Source organism: Triturus cristatus, chromosome 8 (assembly GCF_964204655.1).
Source record: "Triturus cristatus chromosome 8, aTriCri1.1, whole genome shotgun sequence".
In the NCBI taxonomy this organism is placed as follows: Eukaryota; Metazoa; Chordata; class Amphibia; order Caudata; family Salamandridae; genus Triturus; species Triturus cristatus.
Genome location: NC_140591.1, coordinates 1,616,060,466 through 1,616,082,877, shown reverse-complemented (window position 1 = coordinate 1,616,082,877; position 22,412 = coordinate 1,616,060,466). Strand labels below are relative to the sequence as shown.

Sequence of the window (22,412 nt, the reverse complement as noted above, 5' to 3'; positions counted from 1 at the left end):
AAAAATGTTACCTATTAAATTAACTGATACTCTCAACTGTATATTACAATTGGAAAATGATGAATTGATCCGTCGTGTTGGTATTTTTCTGCGAATAGCCGTAGGGGTCCGCAAATCTATGCTTGATCCGTAAAGTACACTTGTATTTTTATTAGCTAATCCGTTTACTGCCTGCTATACTATGAATTTGATATGTTATCTAATTATTTATTGTGATTTTAATGCTTGTATATGCCTCACTTTTATGGATACGTTGTTATCCGAATAAAGTCTTTTGGATTTGAAAAATAAAATGGTAATAAAGCTTATTTATTACCATTTTATTCTTCATCAACCTGTCCCAGACCGAGTGTCAGCACGGGCCATTGTTGCAGCAGGGAGCAGTGGTGGGCTGTGCACTTTAAAGTGCGTACGTCTCTGCGACGCCCAGTCCGACATGCGTATTTTAAGCCTCTCTAACCCAGCTGTCCTAGATCAGATTTAAACTGATGGGTGAAGAGGATCAAATATTTTATCATTGTAACAACAAATGCCACAAGCCTGGAAAAAAAGAATCGACAAAAATATCAGAAACCAGTGAATCACAACAAGAATCTGAGTCTTCTGAGAAAGCGACAACAACAAAACCCAATGCCCATCCACTTAGAAAATCGATGGATCCCCCTCGTCCACCTCCAACAACTGATTAGAAAGCAGAGGATCTTCAATGTTTTATCTGTGGTTTAGCCAGAATAAGGGTCAAAGGAACTGACAAAAGAACAAAGCACAGAGTATGTGGGTCTCAAAGGGCAAACATGTTTTTATCTGTAGCTTGTTTCTTCCAAGATGAAGGTTTCAGCCGAGTAGCTGATCTAAACAGCGAGGTGAAAGTATTTGTAGCAGATTCGTAACCCCACCCAAACTGCATGCGCGCATACATTCGAAAATATGAATGTACAATGAGCTCCCAGCAGCAACGTAACCACCGACCTTCAGTTAAGATTGCACTTTTTGAAAAAGCAAATGAAGTTTTAAAGCCACTCTTGAGTGCTGGCTAAGGATTCACAGCAATAATGGTCAGCATTGATGAAACTGTACTGATCCATAATAATGAAATTACAATTTTTCTGGTGAGAATGTACAATGACAGAATTCGTTTTTGTCAGTCTAAAAGAATGAGCCACTTATGGTGTTGTCAGCTGATTTGACTCCTGAAGTTCTTGCTGCCAAAATAATATCACAGAATGTAGTATAATGAGCAGGAACCATTTAAAGAAATGTCCTGAAAGACTTAGATTTTGGACTTAATGACACATTTTGTGATGCCCCAGAGCTCCGCAAATCATGGGAGTCAAGAAGAATGCCTGATGTTGTCTTAACATTTTTTACATCATTGTTTAATATCAGTAAAGCAAAAGTGTTACAAAGTAAAGTTCTTGAGTTTGGAACTGAAGGCAACAGCATTGATGATGGCTTTGAAGATATAAGCCAAAATTGACTGTATTTATAAAACATGTATTATGAATTACATCACCAGAAAAAAAAAACGCTAGAAATGATAACTGTCCAGGCAATCTATGACAAGTGCAAAACTAGAAAGCTAATCACTTCAATGACTAGGATTGGTGTGTCAACAAGTTATAATGGCATAGTACGTAGCAGGAACGTGTTAGCAGCTCGTGCTGTAAAATCTGGTGTATCCGACAGAAGCCACTTGCAAGTCACTTTACCAGGAAAGGATTTACAATTGCTGCTCTTGATAATTTTGATTTTGAAAGCAGCTCTTTTTTGTCTGGAACATCTAGCACACATGATACTGCCATGGTGCTTTTACAAGACTGTACCAATGAAGTAGCTGTGGGAAAACAAGCTGTGTCAACTGTAGGCATAAACAAAAGAAACTGCAAACTTATACCCCCAACTGCCTTGCCAAGTTTCAAAGTGGCTGAGGACATGGATCTTCTTCTACCTTATGCTGCGATCCGCAAAGCTGTTTTAACTGAATTTATCATATTGCTTATTCGGTGTGGACTGAAGGATGGAGAAAAGTCAGTTCCTCCGTGGGTGAAATTCATGCTTTGATCTCCCAGAATACCGTCCCACTGAAGAAGGTTGGGGATTTACCAGTAACCATCTCCAGTCATAAATTACACAGCAGTATAAACAGTCCTAAAAAATGTCCAAAATGTGCATGCCGAGCTTGAAGACCAGCCTATCCTGCCAATTTATTGCAATGAAGGTGTTTTCTGCATTGTAGCTGACATTTCTGTGAGCAAGCCAGTAGAACTTGATGATCTTTATCCAATGATGGGCTATTTCCACATGACAAAAGTTGTGTTGTGGTGTGCAAGAAGATTGATGCTGAAATCTTTGAAAGCAAAACTGTCCAGTCAGTATTGAGCGGAAAACTTATGTTTGTTTGTTACAAGGTATGCTCATCATGGGTGGCGCGCGACCAAGATGGCCGCATGCTGATGAGGCTCTGTAGGCCCGGACCGCAAACACTAAATTAATATGCGGTACCAACGTAAACTAGAGTACCCGATGCATAAAAACCGACACTGGAACAACCGAAGAAGCCCCCGATGTCCTGCACAGTGCTGCCGGATCGCGGCCCGATGAGGAAGAACTGCGGGTAAGAATGAGCAGATGCAGCAGTGCGCAGCGCGGAGCTCGGGAGCAGGAGCACCTACTAATTGAGCCCACGGCTGTGCACGAGGTGAGGGCAGAGATCGCTGCGCGCCCCCCTACTCCGTGATCTGTGGAGGACACCTGCGGGACACGAAGCTCCTTGAATGACCTGATCGGTCCATCGTTTGCCCCCCCCCCACTGCAGGACAAGGTGAGAAGGAATCTCTTCAGGAGCCTGGGATGGAATCATTGCAGCAGGGCTGAGGCAAGTGGAGATCTCCCCATCCCAGCCCCCTGCCACCCCCCCTCCCAGGCTGGGGGAAAAAAATTGTGACCAGCGATACACCAGCGTGGCCCCCGGCCCCCTACGGGACAATTAATGCTCACATCACGAGAAAGCAGAGCAGCTGCCATTTGGGGAGCCTAGCCATGAGGGACAGCAATGCCTATAGCGCCTTCTGTGGGCCAGTTATAGAGGTGGGGGAGTGGCAGCTGGACCCCCTTGTGCCCCCACGGGGCAAATGACACTGCAGTAAGTGGTGGAAGCTGCCCTGCTGAATCGGTGCTATATGAGAGACTGAGAACTTGGGGGTCTGAAGTGCAACAGAACTGAAAACTATCACAACAACTCAGGGATATAAAAAAAGCACCACCCTCGCGCCCCAGTTCTGTTCACAGTACACATTGCGGTGCTGCAGCCCAAAATCGAAGAATAGGCCTGAGCTAACCCGACCCACGCAGGGCCCATCTGGAACCTGGCAGCATACATTGCACCCCCGAGGTGGCAGGGACACTAACAGTGGCCCGCTGAACCGGGGCAGAGCTACACCGTGAAGGCTCGGCACCAACCCTCAGAAACTGCACTAACAGTGAAACCCCAGCCATCCTAAGCACCGTTGTAGGGAAGTATCGCCGTGAACAGTGGACCAAGGCACTGCAGAGCACCAGCACAGACAAGATGGGGCAAACAGATGGTAAACAATCGAAGTTGCCATTCGAGGCCTGAAAAACAGCACGCTTGCAGCACGAGGAACAGACCGAGGCCGGACTCCCTCCTGACGACCAGGAAGACGACTGGAAAGCAAAACACCTCACCATGAAAAGTAGAATGACTTCCATTGAATCCAAAATTGATTCAATGTCCACGCGCACGGACACAATCGTCCAGAAAATTGAGAAACATAGACACAGGATTAAAGAAGCAGAGACCAGAATATCAGACCTGGAAGATAACACGACAAGTCACAAAGAACAGATCTCCCAGATGGATCGACTACTGAGGGTAATCGTTGCCAAAAATGAAGACCTTGAGGCCCGGTCGCGCCGAAACAACGTCCGAGTGCTGAGCCTACCTGAGTCAAAAAATACAGGCCGCATGGAGGAATACATAGAGAAGCTACTCTGTGACGTGTTCAGTGCAGAAGCTTTCTCCAAACAACTTCTGGTCGAAAGGGAACACAGGACACTAGGGATGAGACCACCCCTGAATGCGCCACCCAGACCCATAGTGGTTCAATTCCTCAACTACCGCGACAGAGACACTGTGTTGCGGCTAGCTTGCGAAAAAAAAGGTTAGAATATGAAAGCAACACCCTCAGCTTCTATCCTGATCTCACCCATTCTGTTCAAGAAGCAGGGAGAAAATTTGCCGTGGTTAAACGGAAGCTCCAACAGGCACATTTGGAATATGCCATGCTATACCCAGCAAGATTACGAGTCGTTCACAAGGGGAAGCAACATCTCTTCCAGAACCCACAGCAGGTTGAAGAATTCCTAAAAAAGAATCTACATGTGACGCCCAGTGGCCAGGGGCTTCCGATACAAAAGCTCTACCCATCTTAGAAAACCAGGGGACATTTACATATGTCGCAGAATACCGCTGAGGTAATCCCATTCCACCAAGTCAAATGCTTTGGTGGCGTCCAGGAAAACCACCACCGCAGCGATGTCTGGGTATATATCCTGCAAGATCGTGAACAAGGTTCTAATGTTATGTGATGTCGCTCTACCGGGAATAAACCCAGCTTGGTCAGGCAGAACCAGTCTGTCCATCAGTAGTTTTAGCCTATTTGATTGGAGCTTGGCAAGGATTTTGGTATCACAGTTAATCAACGAGAGTGGTAAGTACGATTCGCAATGCTCAGCCGGCTTACCCGGTTTGAGCGGAGAGGTGATCATGGCCTCTCTCATTGTCACTGGGAGTATCCCGTCTTCGTACGCTTCCTCAAATACCTTCTTGAGCATATGGGCTAATTGCGTAATGTACGCCTTGTTAAATTCTCTCGGCAGCCCAGAGGAAAACATGGGGAGACCTCTATGAAAACGGAGAGTTTCTAACAAAGGAACAATTCTTTCGAGACAACGCCCCCACAACCATGGAGTTGTTCATGTTTGTTAGACTAAGACAAAGTGTCCGAGCAATCACACCGGAGTTTCCACTGGAGCCTCCGACGTTAGTACCACTGCACGATATACGCCAAACCGACCCACCCCAGGATGTGACTTTGCGCATATACCACAGCACACAAAGTTCTATAAAAACACCTCAGTTATCAGCCCGAAAGGCTTGGGAGGAAAAGTTAGGAGCATAAACACCAAAAAACTGGATTTTTGCTGCAAACCAACAGAATATATCTCAGCAAACAGCAGGTTAAAATTGATACATTACAAATTTTTACACCGACTGTACTATACACCCACCAGGTTCTATGGGCTCCACTTGAGGGACGATGACAGGTGCGCATGCTGCAGGCAGGAAAGGGCAGGATTCCTACATTTGGTTTGGGAATGCCCGAACGTCAATGAATATTGGCAATGGGTGTTCAGTGCGTTGGAACAAATGGTGGGACCTACCCTGCAGGCCACCCCGGTTACAGCTATACTGGGATACTCCGACGAAGCTGACACAACACATAAGAAGTTGCTAGCATTAGGTTTTCTAATAGCAAAACGCAAAGTCGCGTGCAAATGGGGCAGAGGCAGAGCTCCCAAATTCAAGGACTAGCTCTTGGATATGACAACATGGCAGGGGCAAGACCTTACATATGCAGAGTTGCTACCACCCTCGTCAAAACCTAAGGACATATGGGAACCCCTCAAAACTTACCTTTTTACTATTCCAGAAACTGTATCAACCACTCAAGAGGGACGGGAGACTGAGGGTCACTGAGAGACACAGCACAGGGCGCAAACAGATCTAAATCCCTACGGGGTCACAGCAGGGACTGAGCCCCGACTGACCTCAGTAGAAGCATGGGGAGCAGATGAGTAGCGCTGTTAGACTACATCGCACACCATTTCCGGCGCGCAGAGAGGTTGGCGCGCTAGTCGCTGGGCCCCGCCGGGCTCTTCCGCCTCTTTCACAATAAAGCACAGCATGGCACCGTAGCGCAACGGGCGCACGCGGCGGTTGCGCCGCCGGGGCGCCAAAGGCAAGCCCGTATGCGCCAGTCCGCGCCTCGACCGCGGCTAGCGCCAGGACCCCTGGACTACCCACTCCAGGATTACAGCAATGTGTATTTCTCTATACCAGTAAAGAACTAACTGACTTTAAGAAACGTGGTAATAGGTGCGAGCACATTTGTGTCCGCCTTAATCCTGAAAACCTCCCAGACAGGGCCAAAGTTCTCTTCTCGACCTGTGGGTTCGTATTGGAGGCCCAAGATTGGGTACAGACAGATTTGGCTGAATCTGTGATCAGTTAAACACAGACAAAAAAGCATCAGGAAAAGGACAGGGTCTACTCGGACCTTATCAATGCACGCTCTCTCTCTCTCAAAGCACAAATATGAAATAGCGGAGTTTCTTGATAACTATCACCTTGATCTTTTATTTATTATGGAAACGTGGGCCGACCCCTCAGCTGGCCCTGACTTCTGTACTGGCACTCCTGACGGCTTCTCTGCACACAGATGCAATAGATTAAAGAAAAGAGGGGGAGGTTTGGCTCTCAAACACCGAAATGATTTACTAGTAAAGATAGAGATGGTTCCATCCACGGTATGCGAGGCTTTACATTTTAATATAATGCTCTCCAATCATCAATCATTTAAGGGAACCCTCCTTTACTGCCCACCGAGTGCCAGGGGAGACTTCTTAGCACTGATTGGAAACCTTCTGGAACCCACCGCTGATGAATCCAGTTTTACCATTCTAGGAGATTTTAATTTTCATTTGGATGCCACAAAAGAAAAAGATTCTATATCCCTTACCTCAGAGTTCGACGTTTTGGGACTCCTCCAAAGAGTCAGTGGCCCTACCCATTTGGCTGGTCACACACTGGATGGTCTTTTGACGAACAATGAGCAGATCTTGGTAAACGAGATCCTCCCTCTGACATGGTCTGATCATCATGCAGTACTTTTCAATATTGGTATCCTTCACCCGACTTCCGTGCACTCCAGTTCTGTCCCCCCCCCAAACAGTTTAAGGCTTGGAGTGGTATAGATCAGGCTCTTCTCACACAACTTCTAGCTGATACTCAGCCAATAGCTGTTCGAGACCCAGAACTGGCCACCATAAACTATACTGACTGGCTCCAAAACGCCTTTTCTAAACAAGTATTGTTCAAAACTGTTTCCAAAAACAGGAAGACTCCTTCTGCCCCATGGTTCTCTGAGGCATTGAGGCTGGAGAAACAACGGTGTAGGAAACAAGAGAGGCGCTGGCGCCTAGATTATGACAGCCAAGAGAAATCTCTTTACAAGTTGGCATTAGCAAATTATAAATGCCTTATACTAACAGAAAAAAGTAACTATTATACCAGGGAAATAGAAACCGCTCAAGATTCCTCCAAACAGTTGTTTCAGGTGGTCTCTAAATTAGCAGGGCTAGTAGACAGCTCTACTAAGATAGCATTCCAAGCACTTTGCGACTCATTAGCCCTCAGTTTTCAGGACAAGGTGGGGCAAATCTATTCGAACTTTAATGCCTCCTCTGAAGGAAGGAGTAAGCTAGATTTAAATAGTGTGGGACAGGAAAGCTCTGACTTTAGGGAATTTAGGCCAGTCTCAGTGAAACAGATAACTGATTTGGTAAACACGGTCAAATCTGGTTCACCATTTGATCCTTGCCCCCCTCAGTTGTGAAACTGTTTCCAGATTTATTAGGTACAAACCTGGCCAACATCTTCAACGCCATGTTCCGCTCAGGGACCTATCCTTCCCAATGGAAAAAAGGCCTCTATTCTTCCGTTTAAAAAAAAAAACTAATCTGGATCCAGAGGAAACCAACAATTATCAACCAATTGTGCGTCTCCCTCTGCCTGCCAAAGTCGTCGAAAAATTATGAATACTCAGCTGGCTCAATTTATTGAGGAGATTAAGCTGTCGGACGATACCCAGTTTGGCTTTAGGAAAGGTCATAACACAGAAACCTCACTCATCAAAGCAAATTACGAAATTAGGTTTGTGTTAGATAAAGGAAGTGCAGCGGTACTTGTGCTGTTGGATCTATCGGCGGCGTTTGACATGGTTGATCATGCCACGCTGATCAATCGTGTCTCCGCCCTAGGCATTGGGAACAACGCAAAAGCCCTTCTGTCTTCATTTCTATCCAATTGTACCCAGCTAATTAGTCTGGGTGACTTTAATTCCCCAGTCTTTTCACTTTCATGTGGAGTTCCGCAAGGATCCTCGCTAAGTCTAACTCTTTTCAATATTTATATCACTGACCTAGCACGAGTAATCAAATCTTTTGGATTGGGTCTCACGTCATATGCAGATGACACCCAATTGGTGCTCACCGTGCATAAAAACGGGGACGCAGTTTCGTCTAGCTTTCACGATGGCATGCTGGCCATTAGTACCTGGATGTCAAGGCATTGCCTTAAATTGAACTCATCCAAGACAGAAGTTATGGTCTTTGGAAATGTATCCCCGGAGTGGTCTGCAGGCTGGAGGCCAAATATATTAGGATCACACCCAATCCCGGTCACTAAAGCCAGGAACTTAGGTGTCATGCTCGATGATAAGCTATCTTTTAATCATCATGCTAACGCAGTGGTTTCCGCATTCTTTTATGTCCTAAGAGTGATAAAGAAACTGCTGCCGTTAATCCTGGCTGGTGCCAGGGGAAAGCTTATTTCCACCCTGGTGATGTCCAAAGTTGACTATTGTATTAGCCTTCTAATTAATGCACAGGAAAGGGTCCTTAGTAAGCTGCAGTTGGTGCAGAATGCGGCTGCTAGGATACTGTCGGGCACTTCCAAATTTAAGTCCATTTCTAATGGGGTGCGACAGCTCCATTGGCTGCCCATAAGAAGCAGAACTAAATTCAAAGCTCTCTGTATTGCCTATAAGGCCATTCACAATACAGGACCGGAATTCCTGAAGAAATCATTTCAGGCATACACTTCTATTAGATCTCTTCATTCTGCAGGTGCTAATCTTCTTGTCGTCCCTAGAACCAAGAGAATCAACTGGGGCGACAGAAGTTTTGTAGTAGCAACTGCTAAATTGTGCAACTCTCTGCCCTGGCAGATTAAGGCTAGTCCTACTCGGCTATCATTCAGGAAACAAATAGAAACTTGGCTTTTCAAGTAATAGGTTTCTTTCCTGCCTTAAGCCTACCTTCTGCAGCACATAGCGCCGAGACACCTACAGGTATTTGCGCGCTTTATAAGTTGTTTAAATAAATAGACAGACTCATAAGGTTAGCACATATTTGTGACCGTAGCACAAAGTGCAGGCCTCTACATAGACTACCAGGATATGACTTACAATCGATGCTGTCACTTGCTGGTTTCATTACCCACATCCAATGATGAAAACTGTAACACGCCCTCGCTAACATGCACTGAATATAATATGTAATGCCGTGACTGTGAAGTTCCTTTTTTTGTTTCTCTTTTCTTCTCTTGTATTATTTTTCTTCTTATTGTTACAAATTTACTTGATGCAGAACTCCTGTACGAGCTGTGCCGATTATATGCAAATGTCAAAAATAAACAATTAAAAAAGGTATACTAATCATATCTTTGGCTATAGAAACATTGTGCTGGAATGATTTCTGGAACAAGAATGACAAATTAGGTTTTGCATATCTTATCTCAGAAGTGAACAAGGCACAGGGTGCACTTCATTGAATAGACATAATGCAAAGCCAGGCAATGTTCAATACACTCAGTTCAAAATCAGAAAACCTGAAAAGCAAGTTTGTAGAGTTTGTCAAATAATGTGAAGAAAAAACAGAACTTTGCAAGTACTGTTGAAATGTTTTACACATGATGAAGACTGAAAGGGAAGGTTCAATGGTGTAGCTCCAGATATGAAACTGGTCGGACGATCCAGAGATCACAGAAAATCTCAAAGGAAATTGTTGGTCAGACACGTACAAGTGCCAATGTTACTCAATGGCCACCAGATTACCATGAATTCCTTTCTATTTGCAATGTTGTCAGTGAGATGACAAATTAAAAATTAATGGACCATCGTGAAACTGTTCCTCACCACAAACTTGTGGGACAGAGAGGGGAATGCTTTAATAAACATGTTGACAGCCTTCTTCATTTAATGGAGAAGCAAGGAACCCCCTTTGATATAACTGAGCCTGTGCAACTACACAACTTTGTGACCAAACAATATGTGTATAACAATATAAAGACAGGTCTACTAGATGTCCTGGAACATGGATCGAAACTATACACAGAACTGAAGCAGGAGAGATTTGTATTGAAAGAGAAAAAGCTGTTTGACATAATCACTAAAGCTAAACTTCCACGCTAGTAAGAGTTTTGTCCAACCACTACAAAACAGGTTTAAAAAAAAAAAGAACTTTCGGAAGCTCATAGAGAGGTGGATGTAGCAAACGAAAGGGGTGAATTTATCAAGGACATTCTGTCGCATGATCTTCTTCCAACAAATGCATTATTTGATGGAGGTGCTGCAACCAAACGAGTGAAGCACAAACTCCTACAAGAGCTTTAACAAAAACTTTCGCTTGAAGAATTTCAATTTCAAAAGGTGTCCTCACTGAAAACTGCTGTTGTTGTGGACTATATGTCACAATTGCGAATGGTCAAGATTTCACCCATGCAAAACGTCAGAGAGTTCAGATAGTTCTACAGAAATAAAAGTCAGTGTGCACCTTGCAAGAACTGCACATTATCTTTGACAGTTATCTTGAACTATCTGTCAACAAATGTGAGAGAATCAGACGAATGTCTACAAGTGGAACAATTGGCTTTGCCTGCATCAAATATTTGACGCCTATACCTGCCCAACTTGACTCTGGTCATCAACATCGAACAAGATGAACTTTGAGATGTTCACTTGCCAAAACATTGCTGAGGCTTCAGTGAACACTGAATTTCCAATTATTGGAAGTGGAATGATTGTCAATGAGGAGTTGGTGCATTCAGAGATCTAGTCAAAAGGTACGACCATATTTTTCAAGACTTTAACAGCAAATTGGAGGAAGCTGACCTTTGTGTTGTGCCACATGTTGAGTGAGCCATTCAACATGATCCCAATTGAGTCATTGTACTGTCAAATGACACAGTTGTTATTATTGTGCTACTTAGAGTTGTTGCAATGTTCATAAGTCAAGGATTGTCAGAGTTATGGATTCTTTATGGAACAGATGATAAAAGACACTTAATCCCGCTTCATATTCTGCACAAGACCCAGAGATGCCCAGTGTTCTTATCAATATCCCTGGACCAGAAACAAGCATTGTGGGACCGGTTTTGGGGTATCACCCCTCATCAGCCAGCCTAGCTAGAATCCAGTGGCATGGTGAGCATGGGACCCACTCCTAGGCAAACCCGTCCCACTTGGGGTGACATATGCAAGAAGAACAATTGATGGACGGAATGCTGTACAATGTCAAACATTAACCCTAGTAACGAGATCGAGGCCTAAATTCATAACGTTTTGCCCACCATGCCTTTCCAGTTTGAACCTAGCTATATGCAAACCAGTCTTGACCCTGTTCCCCATGGGAGCAGTCCAGCCTGAACTGCCAGGCCAGGTCCTCCCTGGACCAGAAACAAGCATCCTGTGACCGGTTTCGGGGTATAACCCCTCATCAGCCAGGCTAGCTTGAATCCAGTGGCATGGTGAGCACGCGCCCCACATCTGGGCATACCCGTGCCACTCCGGGTGACAAATGCAAAAAGAACAATAGATGGATAGAATTCTGAACAAGGTCAAACATTCACCACCACCAGTATAGAGATCTTGGAATAAATCCATCATTTTTTTGCCCACCGTGCCATTCCAGTTTGATCCCAGCCATATGCAAATCGGTCTTGACCCTGTTTTGCATGGGAACAGTCCAGCCCGAACTGCCAAGCCAGGTCCTCCCTGGACCAGAAACAAGCATCCTGTGACCAGTTTCAGGGTATCACCCCTCATTAGCTAGGATAGCAGTTCTATAAAACCTGTTGACCCTTGTCGTTTACGATATCAGGATTGCGGGTAGACCATCTTGTCAACCGATTCTGTGAACCAAAGATATGTTTCTTATATTAATAAACATTTTAAGCCCTTAATTGGCATGACCGCAGGGTTTTTATTTTACACTATTGGGCATTTAGCAACTTTTAAAATTATTCCTATATTAAGAGTGCTGAGCTCACAAACTCCTGCAACTGTTTTTTTCCCAATCAAGTGGTCACAAATTGTATTCCCTGTTTGGCGCTGCATTTATTTTTTAATTGTCTCTGTGGTGGTCTTCTGCACAATAGGGTTTTCCAATTTTCCTTTTTTTGATGGATTCATTTAATGAGTGGAATTAACAAGAGCAAAACAGAATATCCAAAATCCAGTACGAAGAACCATTGGTGTCTAAAGTCGGCATCTGCCCGCGTATCAACTACAACTATATTCCTTTTATGAATACCTACCTTAGCTCAGTTTTCCCAATTGTTTACATCTTGTGGGTTTGCCAGGGTAAAGATAATGCCAGCATTCTACCAAAATGTCTCACATTATCAATATCAATAGGTCTCTAATTTCTATTTTCCAAATTTCTACAGTCCTTTCTCACACCTCCTGTGGGCTTGTCAGTCACCAACCTACCCTTATATATCCTACTAAACACTAAAACTAACCATCTATTCAAACCAAATCAAAACATCTATCTCAAAAATGATATTCTACATCTTGGAGGGCTGCTTCTTGATTAAGGAAAATGCATTCTTACAAATTTCAGCATATTTCAATATAGTTTCACTAACAGATGTCTGAAAGGTCATAGATTATAGAGACAGTTCAAGAAAAGAAATTGCACAGAGCCTATCATTCCAACCAGCCCAATCGAAGTAGAGTCTCAATCATATTTTATGACTGAGAATCTACTTGGAATGGTAGGAAGGGAATTTTCACCTATCTCCCATATCAGGCAACACGAAATAGACCAAATTTATGGGAGCACACAGCAATGTTCTCACTCAAGTTACGTAGATCTTACAGGATCAGACAGTAAATCAGTTGTGCTAATCCTACAGAATAAGGTTTCAGGGAGCAGAAGGGATTATAGGTTAAATACCAGCTTTAAATATACATTTGGAAATGTAATAATGTATCCCCTAATATCCACATATATCCATATTTCAGAAAATGCTAACATGTTCCTATCTCCCAAACAAAATCATATTATTTTCATGAAAAAACACATTTTTGCCCTGAAATACTAGTGTTTTATTTTAGTAAATACATATCTGTGTACGCACATCCATTTCATTTTCATCAAGTACTCACATGGACTGCAGATCCAAATGGATAGCTTCTGCCTTGCTTGCCCATATATCAGCATAGCATACCATGGATGCCCATCACGTGCCTTGAACTATCATTGTTATGCTAGGGACTGTGTTACACCAAGGGCGGGAATCATCATGCTATTGATGTTCACTACAGGCCATTCATGGCCACAATATACCAAGAATTCTCACCATTATGTTACAGTCAGCATTATACCAGAATTGGACACCATCGTCCAACAGACACTCACAATATGTATATATTTAATTTATTTACATGAGTAGCTGGACATTTCTGACAGAAATATTGTATACAAGGTCAAAGAGGTGATACATATCTCAACTGACGGAAAATCTAAATAACATAAACCAGGGGGAACCTTTGATGTATTGCATAACGATGCTGTTTGTGAACAATATAAATGTCTGAAATAATTACTATTATAACAAATGCAGCATTATACTTGGTTGGGGAGCACAAATAAGCCATGGTTGACAAATTTAATTGGACCCTTCAATGTCAATCACACAGTACTTATAATGCCTGGCCGTTCACTGATTAATAAACATTGACTGCTGCGCTCCTGTGCAGAGGTGTGGTTCATTTTTTACAGGCCTTGCCTCTCAAATAGGGTATTGTCCATTAGTTTTATAAATAAACAAACTGAGCATGTCTGCTTGGCCAAGCACTGATGGCCTATTAATCTGTCATAAGCAGTTTTAATATTTTTTTGCAGTCACTCCCAGGGTCTACAGGCATGCTTTCGCAAACTTTCAGTCCCTCAAACTGATGAGGGAAAGTGGAGGGCAAGGAACCAAATGCCCTAATTGGTGAGTCACTTCTGCTCCTGATGAAAGAGAATCAACACCGTAAATAGGTTCTTCTCTAGATGGATTCCTCAATGTGCATGAAGACAGAGAAAGCCATTAGGTACGTGGAGTCTCTACAGCTATCTCTCCCCACGGTTGCTGCTAGTGGCAAAAAACAGTCCCTGGGGATGGCAGGTTTTTTGTTCAATGATGATAGTGTCCACGTCAAGGAGCTTCCTGTCATGCAATGAAAGTTCTGGTTAGTTCTTGCCATGTGAAGTGTCCACCTGCTCGCTGGTTGCCCTTCACCTGTCCATAGTTTTCTTTGGTTGTGGCCTGTTATGGATCAAGGGTTCTTTCAGACCAGAGCCTTGTGTAGTTCAGCCAAGTCTTACACACCAACAGGACAATCTTTGTAACAAAACCCCATCCCATGTGGATGGCGAATAGACTTGTACTGGAGCATAGGCTATCTCTCTCAAGTGTGATCTGCACCCTGGATCCCTCTCCATGCCAATGAGGACTGGACATGTGCTGAGGGACCATCCTCTACCACCCCACTGACCTGACCACTAGCTCAACTGAGAGTACCGCAGGTGTTACATTTGACCTACGTCATAATCAAGCTTGGACAAGTAAAAGACTTAATCACACCTCACTGGACCATTTCGGAAGTGGGTCTGCAAACACCCTCCCACCATTTGACAAATGGTTTTCATGCTGAGTGCCCGAGAAAAGTTGAAGTTGATATAACTAAGGGGTATGTGGGGATAGGCCAGTAGTGAGACCTTGTGTCAAGGCTGTGGAGTACCCGACAAATAGAGTTGTTTGCACTGGGGTGTTAAGATAAGTGTTAGAGGTTCTCCATCTTCTCCCCAGTCAGATCAAACCCCACAGAGATCTACCCTTTACAGCTCTCTCAAGGTGAAGGCATATTTTTTTTGTCTTTGATTTAGACCATTCAATTATCATTCTCAATTGGGATGCCTGATAATACACTTTAAAGACCGGCACAGCTAATTCAACTAGGCTCTGGGTATGGAGGCCTTCGATTTGGAATGAAAGACAAGCTGGTGAGGATTGCAAATATTTGAGGCTCAGTCCTCACAAGCAAAGTCTTGAATAGGTACAAGGCTTGTAGTATGATATTCATGTTTATTACTTGAATTGTTACCATCCAGGAAACAAAGAGCGAGGACCTCCTCATCATGTCCCAATAAATATCAGCTAACTGAGGCTGGATGGGGACATGATGGGAACGGAGGGAATATTTTGCTTTAAAGAGATTTATCTGGTTCACTCATCACGCTTTTAGTGAAAAGGACTCATTTATGTTTGTTTGCCCCAAAGGCTGTACCATAAATCTCCAGGGGGCTTCATTTGTGACAAACAAGAAGTTCAATAGTTAGAGCAAATAGGAGCGAAGACAGAGGTCACACCTGTGTCACAAACTTTCAAGGGCACTACTGCTGATGTCTTGCCAATTAAAGTTATTCTAACCATAGGGCCTGGGTAGTCAGTCATTACCAAGGACAGACATTTTTAATGACCAGTCACAATGACATCACACATGCTTTATTCCAAATAGAAATCCCACACCCGCTCAGAAGGAGTCCCCAGACTGTGAAAGCGCTACTATGGTTTGCAAATGATATAAGTGCACAGCACAAATGCTAACGCAATAACTTCAAATAAGATCACATATGTGCCTTGATGTTCTTCTACATAAACAGGCAGCTTGTTTTGTGCATATCTGAGTCCAGACATTCATTGTTGCATTACACAAACATACTTGCAATCTCATGACCTTGCAATGATTGCAGGTGCAGTGTTTCAAGCAGACATTGTCTCCCTTACCATATTGCATATAGTATATGGATCAGACATGACTTTGAGACCATCCTCCTGAACTGAACCAAAATATTGTGCTCTGAACTACCTAGGGCCGCCACTGGTACTCCAGTTCCTCTATCCTAAAACTACTGGTTCCAAGTTTGAAGTAAGACTAAAGTATAACGTCCAAAACATGCTTCACAAAACCCATCCTAGGATGAGCTCGGTCTATTCAGTAAAGCACGAACCTTCACACTCACTACACGCGGGCTGCACCCCACAAGCCACAATATGGATTAAATCACGCAGTGAGACTCTGTAGCTGAGAGAGTCTTCTCCTTCGTCAGCTCTAATCTATGGACCTGATCCACACCAACCTGCAGATCCACAAAAATATGCTTATTTCATAAACGCCCATAGAACTTGGTTTTATAATCGTTGGAAAGTAGATATTTACAAACAATTTCTCTGCATTGGTCTTTCTCATAATAAAACATACAAAGACTGTGTCTATATGTGCACTGCATTGTACACTGCATTGTTTTAAATAGAAAGAACCGGCTGGTTTGTTGATTTGAAGAATACATTCAAAGATCAGATGTGAAATGTACAGTAGGAGCACATATTCAGCTAAGAAAACTTTAAAATGAATCAATATCAGAAAAGAATAACTCAAGTGTGATACTATTTTGTATTCATACAACTGGGCATTAAACACTATATACAATTACAAGCATTGCTATCATACTGGTACTATGGCCTAGAAGATGAACTACAGAAACACCAAACAACAGATGTGCGGAAATATTAGCAGGGTTTAGGGAGATACCAGACAAGATGCTAAAATGATAATTACCTTTCAACTTCAGTCTCTTCCATGGGCTGGAACTCAACAGGAAGATCAGTCCTGAAAGCGAGAGATGTTGTCCCCAAACTTGACCTCCAGAGGGCTTCGCCCTGAGCGAGCTCTGCCCCCACCACATTCACGCCTCTAGACAGGTCCTGCAGAGACACAGGTGCAGGACGGAAGAAGTCTTCGGGCCTACAATTATCACGTTCCAGAACAAACGGGTACGGCTGCCCAGAGAAGGCTGGGTTTGAGGCAGCATGAAACTCCTCAGTCAAGGGTTGGAGTTGAGGTGCCCCTTGTCTTCGAGGCCTTGGATGGTGGGGTCTGTGGTAGAGCACAGAGGAGTCCTTTGGGAAGGCTTTATCCATGGCACCCAGTATGTCCAGGTCAGACAGTAGAGCCTGGTTGCTCTGGTATTGGTAGTAGACATTCTCTAGGTAGGGCAGGAGCTCCTCCCTGCTTCGGAGGTGGTCTCGGTAGGGTCTGAGGAGGTGGAAGACCTCCTGCAGGTACAGCCAAGAGCCTCGACTGTTCTTCTGCAGTGTTGTTACAAACACATTGATGAGCTCAGCTGTGAGAAGGTCCACATCCTGTCTCATGGGTTTACCATCCTCTTTAAGCTGGCGGTTAATCCGTTGTCGCACGCTGTGAGCCCAGCTTCCAGCCCGCAGCTGAGTACTTTTGCTCTCTCTACTACCTGCAAAGATTAGTTATGAAAGTTAAAATGTGTTTGTATTTGGAAATACTGCATACTAATAAGGAATTTACAACAATAAACCCATAACGCATGGCAACAAAATACATATAAATGGTTTTGCTAAGAATATCCAGACACTATAAGAGTGTTATAGATAAAAATAAATATACTAACACCTAACTATAAAAATAGCTATGAATCTTGAGCCCAAAATAACTTAGAGTTGTAAGCCATTCATTCCCTCATCAAGTTTATTTGATGAATTTGTTACATATTTATGGGATTAATATAATTGCAATCTTTTATTCAAGCTCTACAACTATTGCTAGCACCCATACAGCTTCCATTAAAAATGCACTACCATTGTGTTTATCATAGGTAAAGCTGACCAGTAGCCAAAGAACGAGCGCACGTCGTATGTCTTGAAAATAACACTGAGATATATTTTTTTAAGAGCCGTTTACGTTTCATGTATGTCAGCCTAACATTAGAATACAAACCCATAGTTAAATAGCCCTGAGATATATCTAAGAGTAGTTTAAGTTTCACCAATGTAAGCCTAGCATTAGGTCACAAACCCGGTTGACCAGCAGAAAACGAGGCATCTTCTGCAGATAAGCGATCAACATTGCTGAGGGTACATAGGGAGATGCATAGGCATTGGGACACCCTAGACAGGACTACCCTTAAAATATGCCTTCAGCTTTTACACACGGGAGGGCGACAAATCCAGCAGGCTACTGGCCTGGATGCTTAGGCACAAAAAAGAGGTTCCATCCAGAACGCTACTGGGGTATTGATGACTGGTCACCGGGACGTCTTGTCTGCCTTTGTAGATCACTTCAAGGTAGTATAATCGGGCTGACCCGGTTGGCCCAGATGGGGCAAAAGATAACGGGTTGGGCTGCCTCGGTTGAGGATGGGCTATATACAGGACTTGGAGGAGGAAATCTCTCTGGAGGACCCGAGTACCACTATGAAGGCTCTTAATAGGTCTAAGGCTCTGGGCGCGGCCAGATTTCCAGTGGAGTTTTACCAAATCTATTTTACTGTGCTTAAAGAGAAATTATTGGAAGTACTTCTTGAGGCAAGGGAGGGGGGGTCTCCTTCCAGTGACCATTCATGGCGGGATTGTGTTTTATGCTAAAATTCAGGGGTGACTCAGCAGATCCTTCCTCCTATAGGCCCCTCACCATGCTCAATTCAGATGTTAAGATATTATGTAACCTTCCGGTATCCAGATTGCAGGGTGCGTGTGATTTGTGAGCTGCTTCACGAGAATCAATGCAGCTTTATGCCAGCACGCAGTACAACCTATAACTTGCGTAGACTCACCCAAGTATTACATGACACCATGTGTGATGAGGGGGAGATGGCCCTGGTCTCTCTCGACTTGGAAAATAACATTTGATTGTGTTGAATGGAGCTATTTGATGGCAGAGTTACGAGGAATGGAGTTTGGACATAAATTCTGTGTCTGGGTGCAGCTCTTGGACACCGAACCCTCTATACGTAACAAAGTGGGTGCAGAGCTTTCTGAGCCTTGGGCAGTCGGTAGGGGAACCAGAGACGGTTGCCCTCTTTTGCCGCTCCTTTTTGCATTTGTGATTGAGCTCCATGCCCTGCTGTTGCGTAAGGAGGGAATCCTTGAGGGAATTTTGTGGCTGGCTCCGCTCATGTTGTATCACTATACGCAGATGATACGTTTGTCTATGTACGATCCCCTGGCGAGTCAGTACCACTACTGATGCAGCTGCTGGCGGCTTTTGGGGAGGTCTCTGATCTCAAAGTTAAATGTTTGCAAACCGCTCTTGTTTCCCTTGGGTGGATAAATTGGGAAACAGCTAGATCAACTCCCGGTTTTGGGGCTCCGCTGGGAGATGGAGGGATTCTAGTGCCTAGGTATTTGAGTCACAAACACCGAGGCAGCACATAAGCACTGGAATGTAGATAGGGTAGGGACCGGTCTTGAGGACTCGAACGCATTCAGGAACAGACTCACTCTCTCCGTGATGGGGAGGGCGGAAATTGAGAACATGGTCTTTCTACCATGCTGCCTCTATCTCATTCAGAATTCTATTTTCCCGCTTGAGCCTAAGTTTTTTTGTAGATTGTATAGTCTGTTGGTCTCTTTAATTTGGGCTGGTAAACACAGCAGGGTAGCATTGACAACGCTTAAGAGGGATATGGAGGATGGAGGGTTAGCTGTTCCAGACATGCAATTTTACTACTATGCAGCGCATTTGCAACATGCTGCGATGTGGCTGGCAGAGCTGGGTAATTTGGAGAATAGGCTGCTTGGGGATATGATGGGGGAAGACACTGTAGCACAATTATTGATGCGGGGGGAAGATGAGAACACTTGGTTCTGTATTTGGTCAAGACCACATATGCAATTTGGGAAAAAGTGGTCCAGAAAGTGCTGCACAGAGCCCCCTTCTATGAGAACTAGGTTGTTTGTATTTCTCAAAATTCCTTTTTTTGTCCACAGGTACCCGGTTTTGATTTCTTCTGAACTGACCGGTGCGGTAGGAATATTTTATTCACACAAACCCTTTTGGATTTCTTTTTTTCACGTTTTCACACTGAACCACAGCAGTATCATAGGTCCTGATGAAAGCCCCGATACTTTTTGATCAAAAATGGGCAGAAACATGTTGACCACATTGCTATGGACATTAGCATAATGACAACTTATTTGTGCTAGATTGCCATATTGCTTTTTAAACATGACAGGGGTACTCTACCAATAAAGAACATTTGAGCACCCTTAGCCATTTTTAGTTACACAATTATTATTTAATGCTGCTGACTTTAGGATCTCCTTCACTGATCTATGGGTACAATGTTATCCCTGACAAAATCCTTGGGAGATCTGACTATAACCCTCTTTTGCTGCATCTTCTTTGCACGTTACCAGATCGCTATTTCAGGAACTGGTTCGTCATGTTGAAGTGCATAGACCCAAATGATGATAAAAACTTACCACCTTAAGTGATTGATGGGTCCTGTTCAAGAAGGGTCTCTCTTATAGAGCTGTCAGATCAGGGATGGGAATACTCTGGCCTGTTAGTGGTTGATTTTTACTCAGCTAAAGACCCGGGTTGTTTCAGTGTTTATTACAAACCCATAGTGACATAGCACTGAGATATCTCTTTCTAAGAGCAGTTTATGTTTTACCTCCTCAAGCCTAGCATTAGGTTATATCGCACTGAGATATCTCCTTCTAAGACCAGTTCATGCTTCACGTATGTAAGCTCTAGCATCAGTATGCAACCCTATAGGCAATTAATACTGAGATATCTCTTTCCAAGAGCAGTTTAAGTTTCAGCTGTGTAAGCCTAACATTAGGGTGCAAACGTATAGTTAAGTAGCACTGAGATATCTCTTTCTAAGAGCAGTTTAAGTTTCACGAATGACAGCCTAACATTAGAATACAATCCATAGTTGAAAAGCACAGAGCTGCCTCTAAGAGCAGTTTAAGTTTCACCTGCATAGGCCTAACATTAGGTTACAAACCCATAGCTAAGTAGCACTGAGATGTCTCTAAGAACAGTTTAAGTTTCACCTGCACAGGCCTAACATTAGGTTACAAACCCATAGCTAAGTAGCACTGAGATGTCTCTAAGAACAGTTTAAGTTTCACCTATATAGGCCTAACATTAGGATGCAACCCATAGTTAAATAGCACTGTGTTATCTCTATGAAAGAGCAGTTAGCCTAGGGGACAGGGTTTCATATATCTAAGTCACATTTTAGGATGCATACCCATAGTAAACAGGCTTAAGGAAAAGTAGAGAAAACGGTTAACATGTTCCCTATTTTCAATTTGCTTCCTTTTAATCCCATAATCAAAATCATTGCCCAATGTAATCAAACTGAGAACAAGTGTTCTAAATTCCAGTTCGTACAAAGCTACATTATCCTGTGCCACATGAATCGTGTATTTTTCCAACAAGTGATTCAAGAGATAATAAGTGATCTTCTTTGTGTGACAATTCAATCCAAATAACAGCTGTTACTTACTGTAAGCATTTCAATGGAAGATCAAAGCCTGATCTGCCAAACTGAAGAGCAATGTCCTGCCCAACCGACATAAGAAGAGGCATACTCATACGGAATAATCATTTGAATAAATCTACTCTCCAGAGTGTGCAGCTGACATGCACCGTTGTTGGGAAGAACTGGGACTCAGAATAATAAGGGGTTTACAACTCTGAATGAAAGCATCATGAATACTGGACCAGAGGAACCTCCAATTAATGTGGCATTCCTGGGACACCAAGGTATGGGTATTTTTTCCGAGTCGGATGTTTTGCAAATGGTTCTGACTTTCTCAAATACCATAAGCTTTTTGGGTGAGTCAAGACAACTGACTGGTTACTTCACCTGTAGCTAATGAATTTAGAAGACACTGTAATCCAATCGCTGTCTGATCAAATATGATCAAATCTTCTATGTATGGAATGATTGATACTTGCATATTACATCAGTACGGCTGATAGAACTTAAACCAAAAAGAGATGTACAAAGACTACAAAAACTGAAGCGGTCTTGTCAGTCTACAGAGTTTACCCACCATAGACAGCTACTAAATTTCAAAATAACCCAAACAGCCTGAATACCCCAGATACTAAGACACTTAATGTGTTAAAATACAGGTTTGTACATTTGTGGAATTTACTCCTCTTTCTAGTCTAGTCTGCGTTCTAAACTCATTCTTTTCTTACCTAATACAATAGACATCATAGTTTCTCTGAGTCCTGAAAGATGCAAAAGATTTGGTGGAGACGACAAACTCAACCCTTCAGTATCACGTCTTTGTCAAGCAGGAACTCCACTTGTATAACAGAGTAGAAAGTGGCATCTAGTGAGTATGTGGGGGAATGGACCAATGGAGCCTAGGC

At 43.4% G+C, this 22,412-nt stretch overlaps 1 protein-coding gene across 1 annotated transcript in view; it reads right to left on the bottom strand.

Annotated features, from left to right (window-relative positions):
* The window catches only part of DNHD1 (dynein heavy chain domain 1), an 856,151-nt gene that overhangs the window by 813,276 nt on the left and 20,463 nt on the right, over positions 1-22,412 (bottom strand). The window contains exon 3 of the mRNA XM_085623548.1: positions 16,815-17,505. Within this exon, the coding sequence (XP_085479674.1) occupies positions 16,815-17,505 (691 nt within the window). The remainder of the gene's footprint in view (positions 1-16,814; positions 17,506-22,412) is intronic.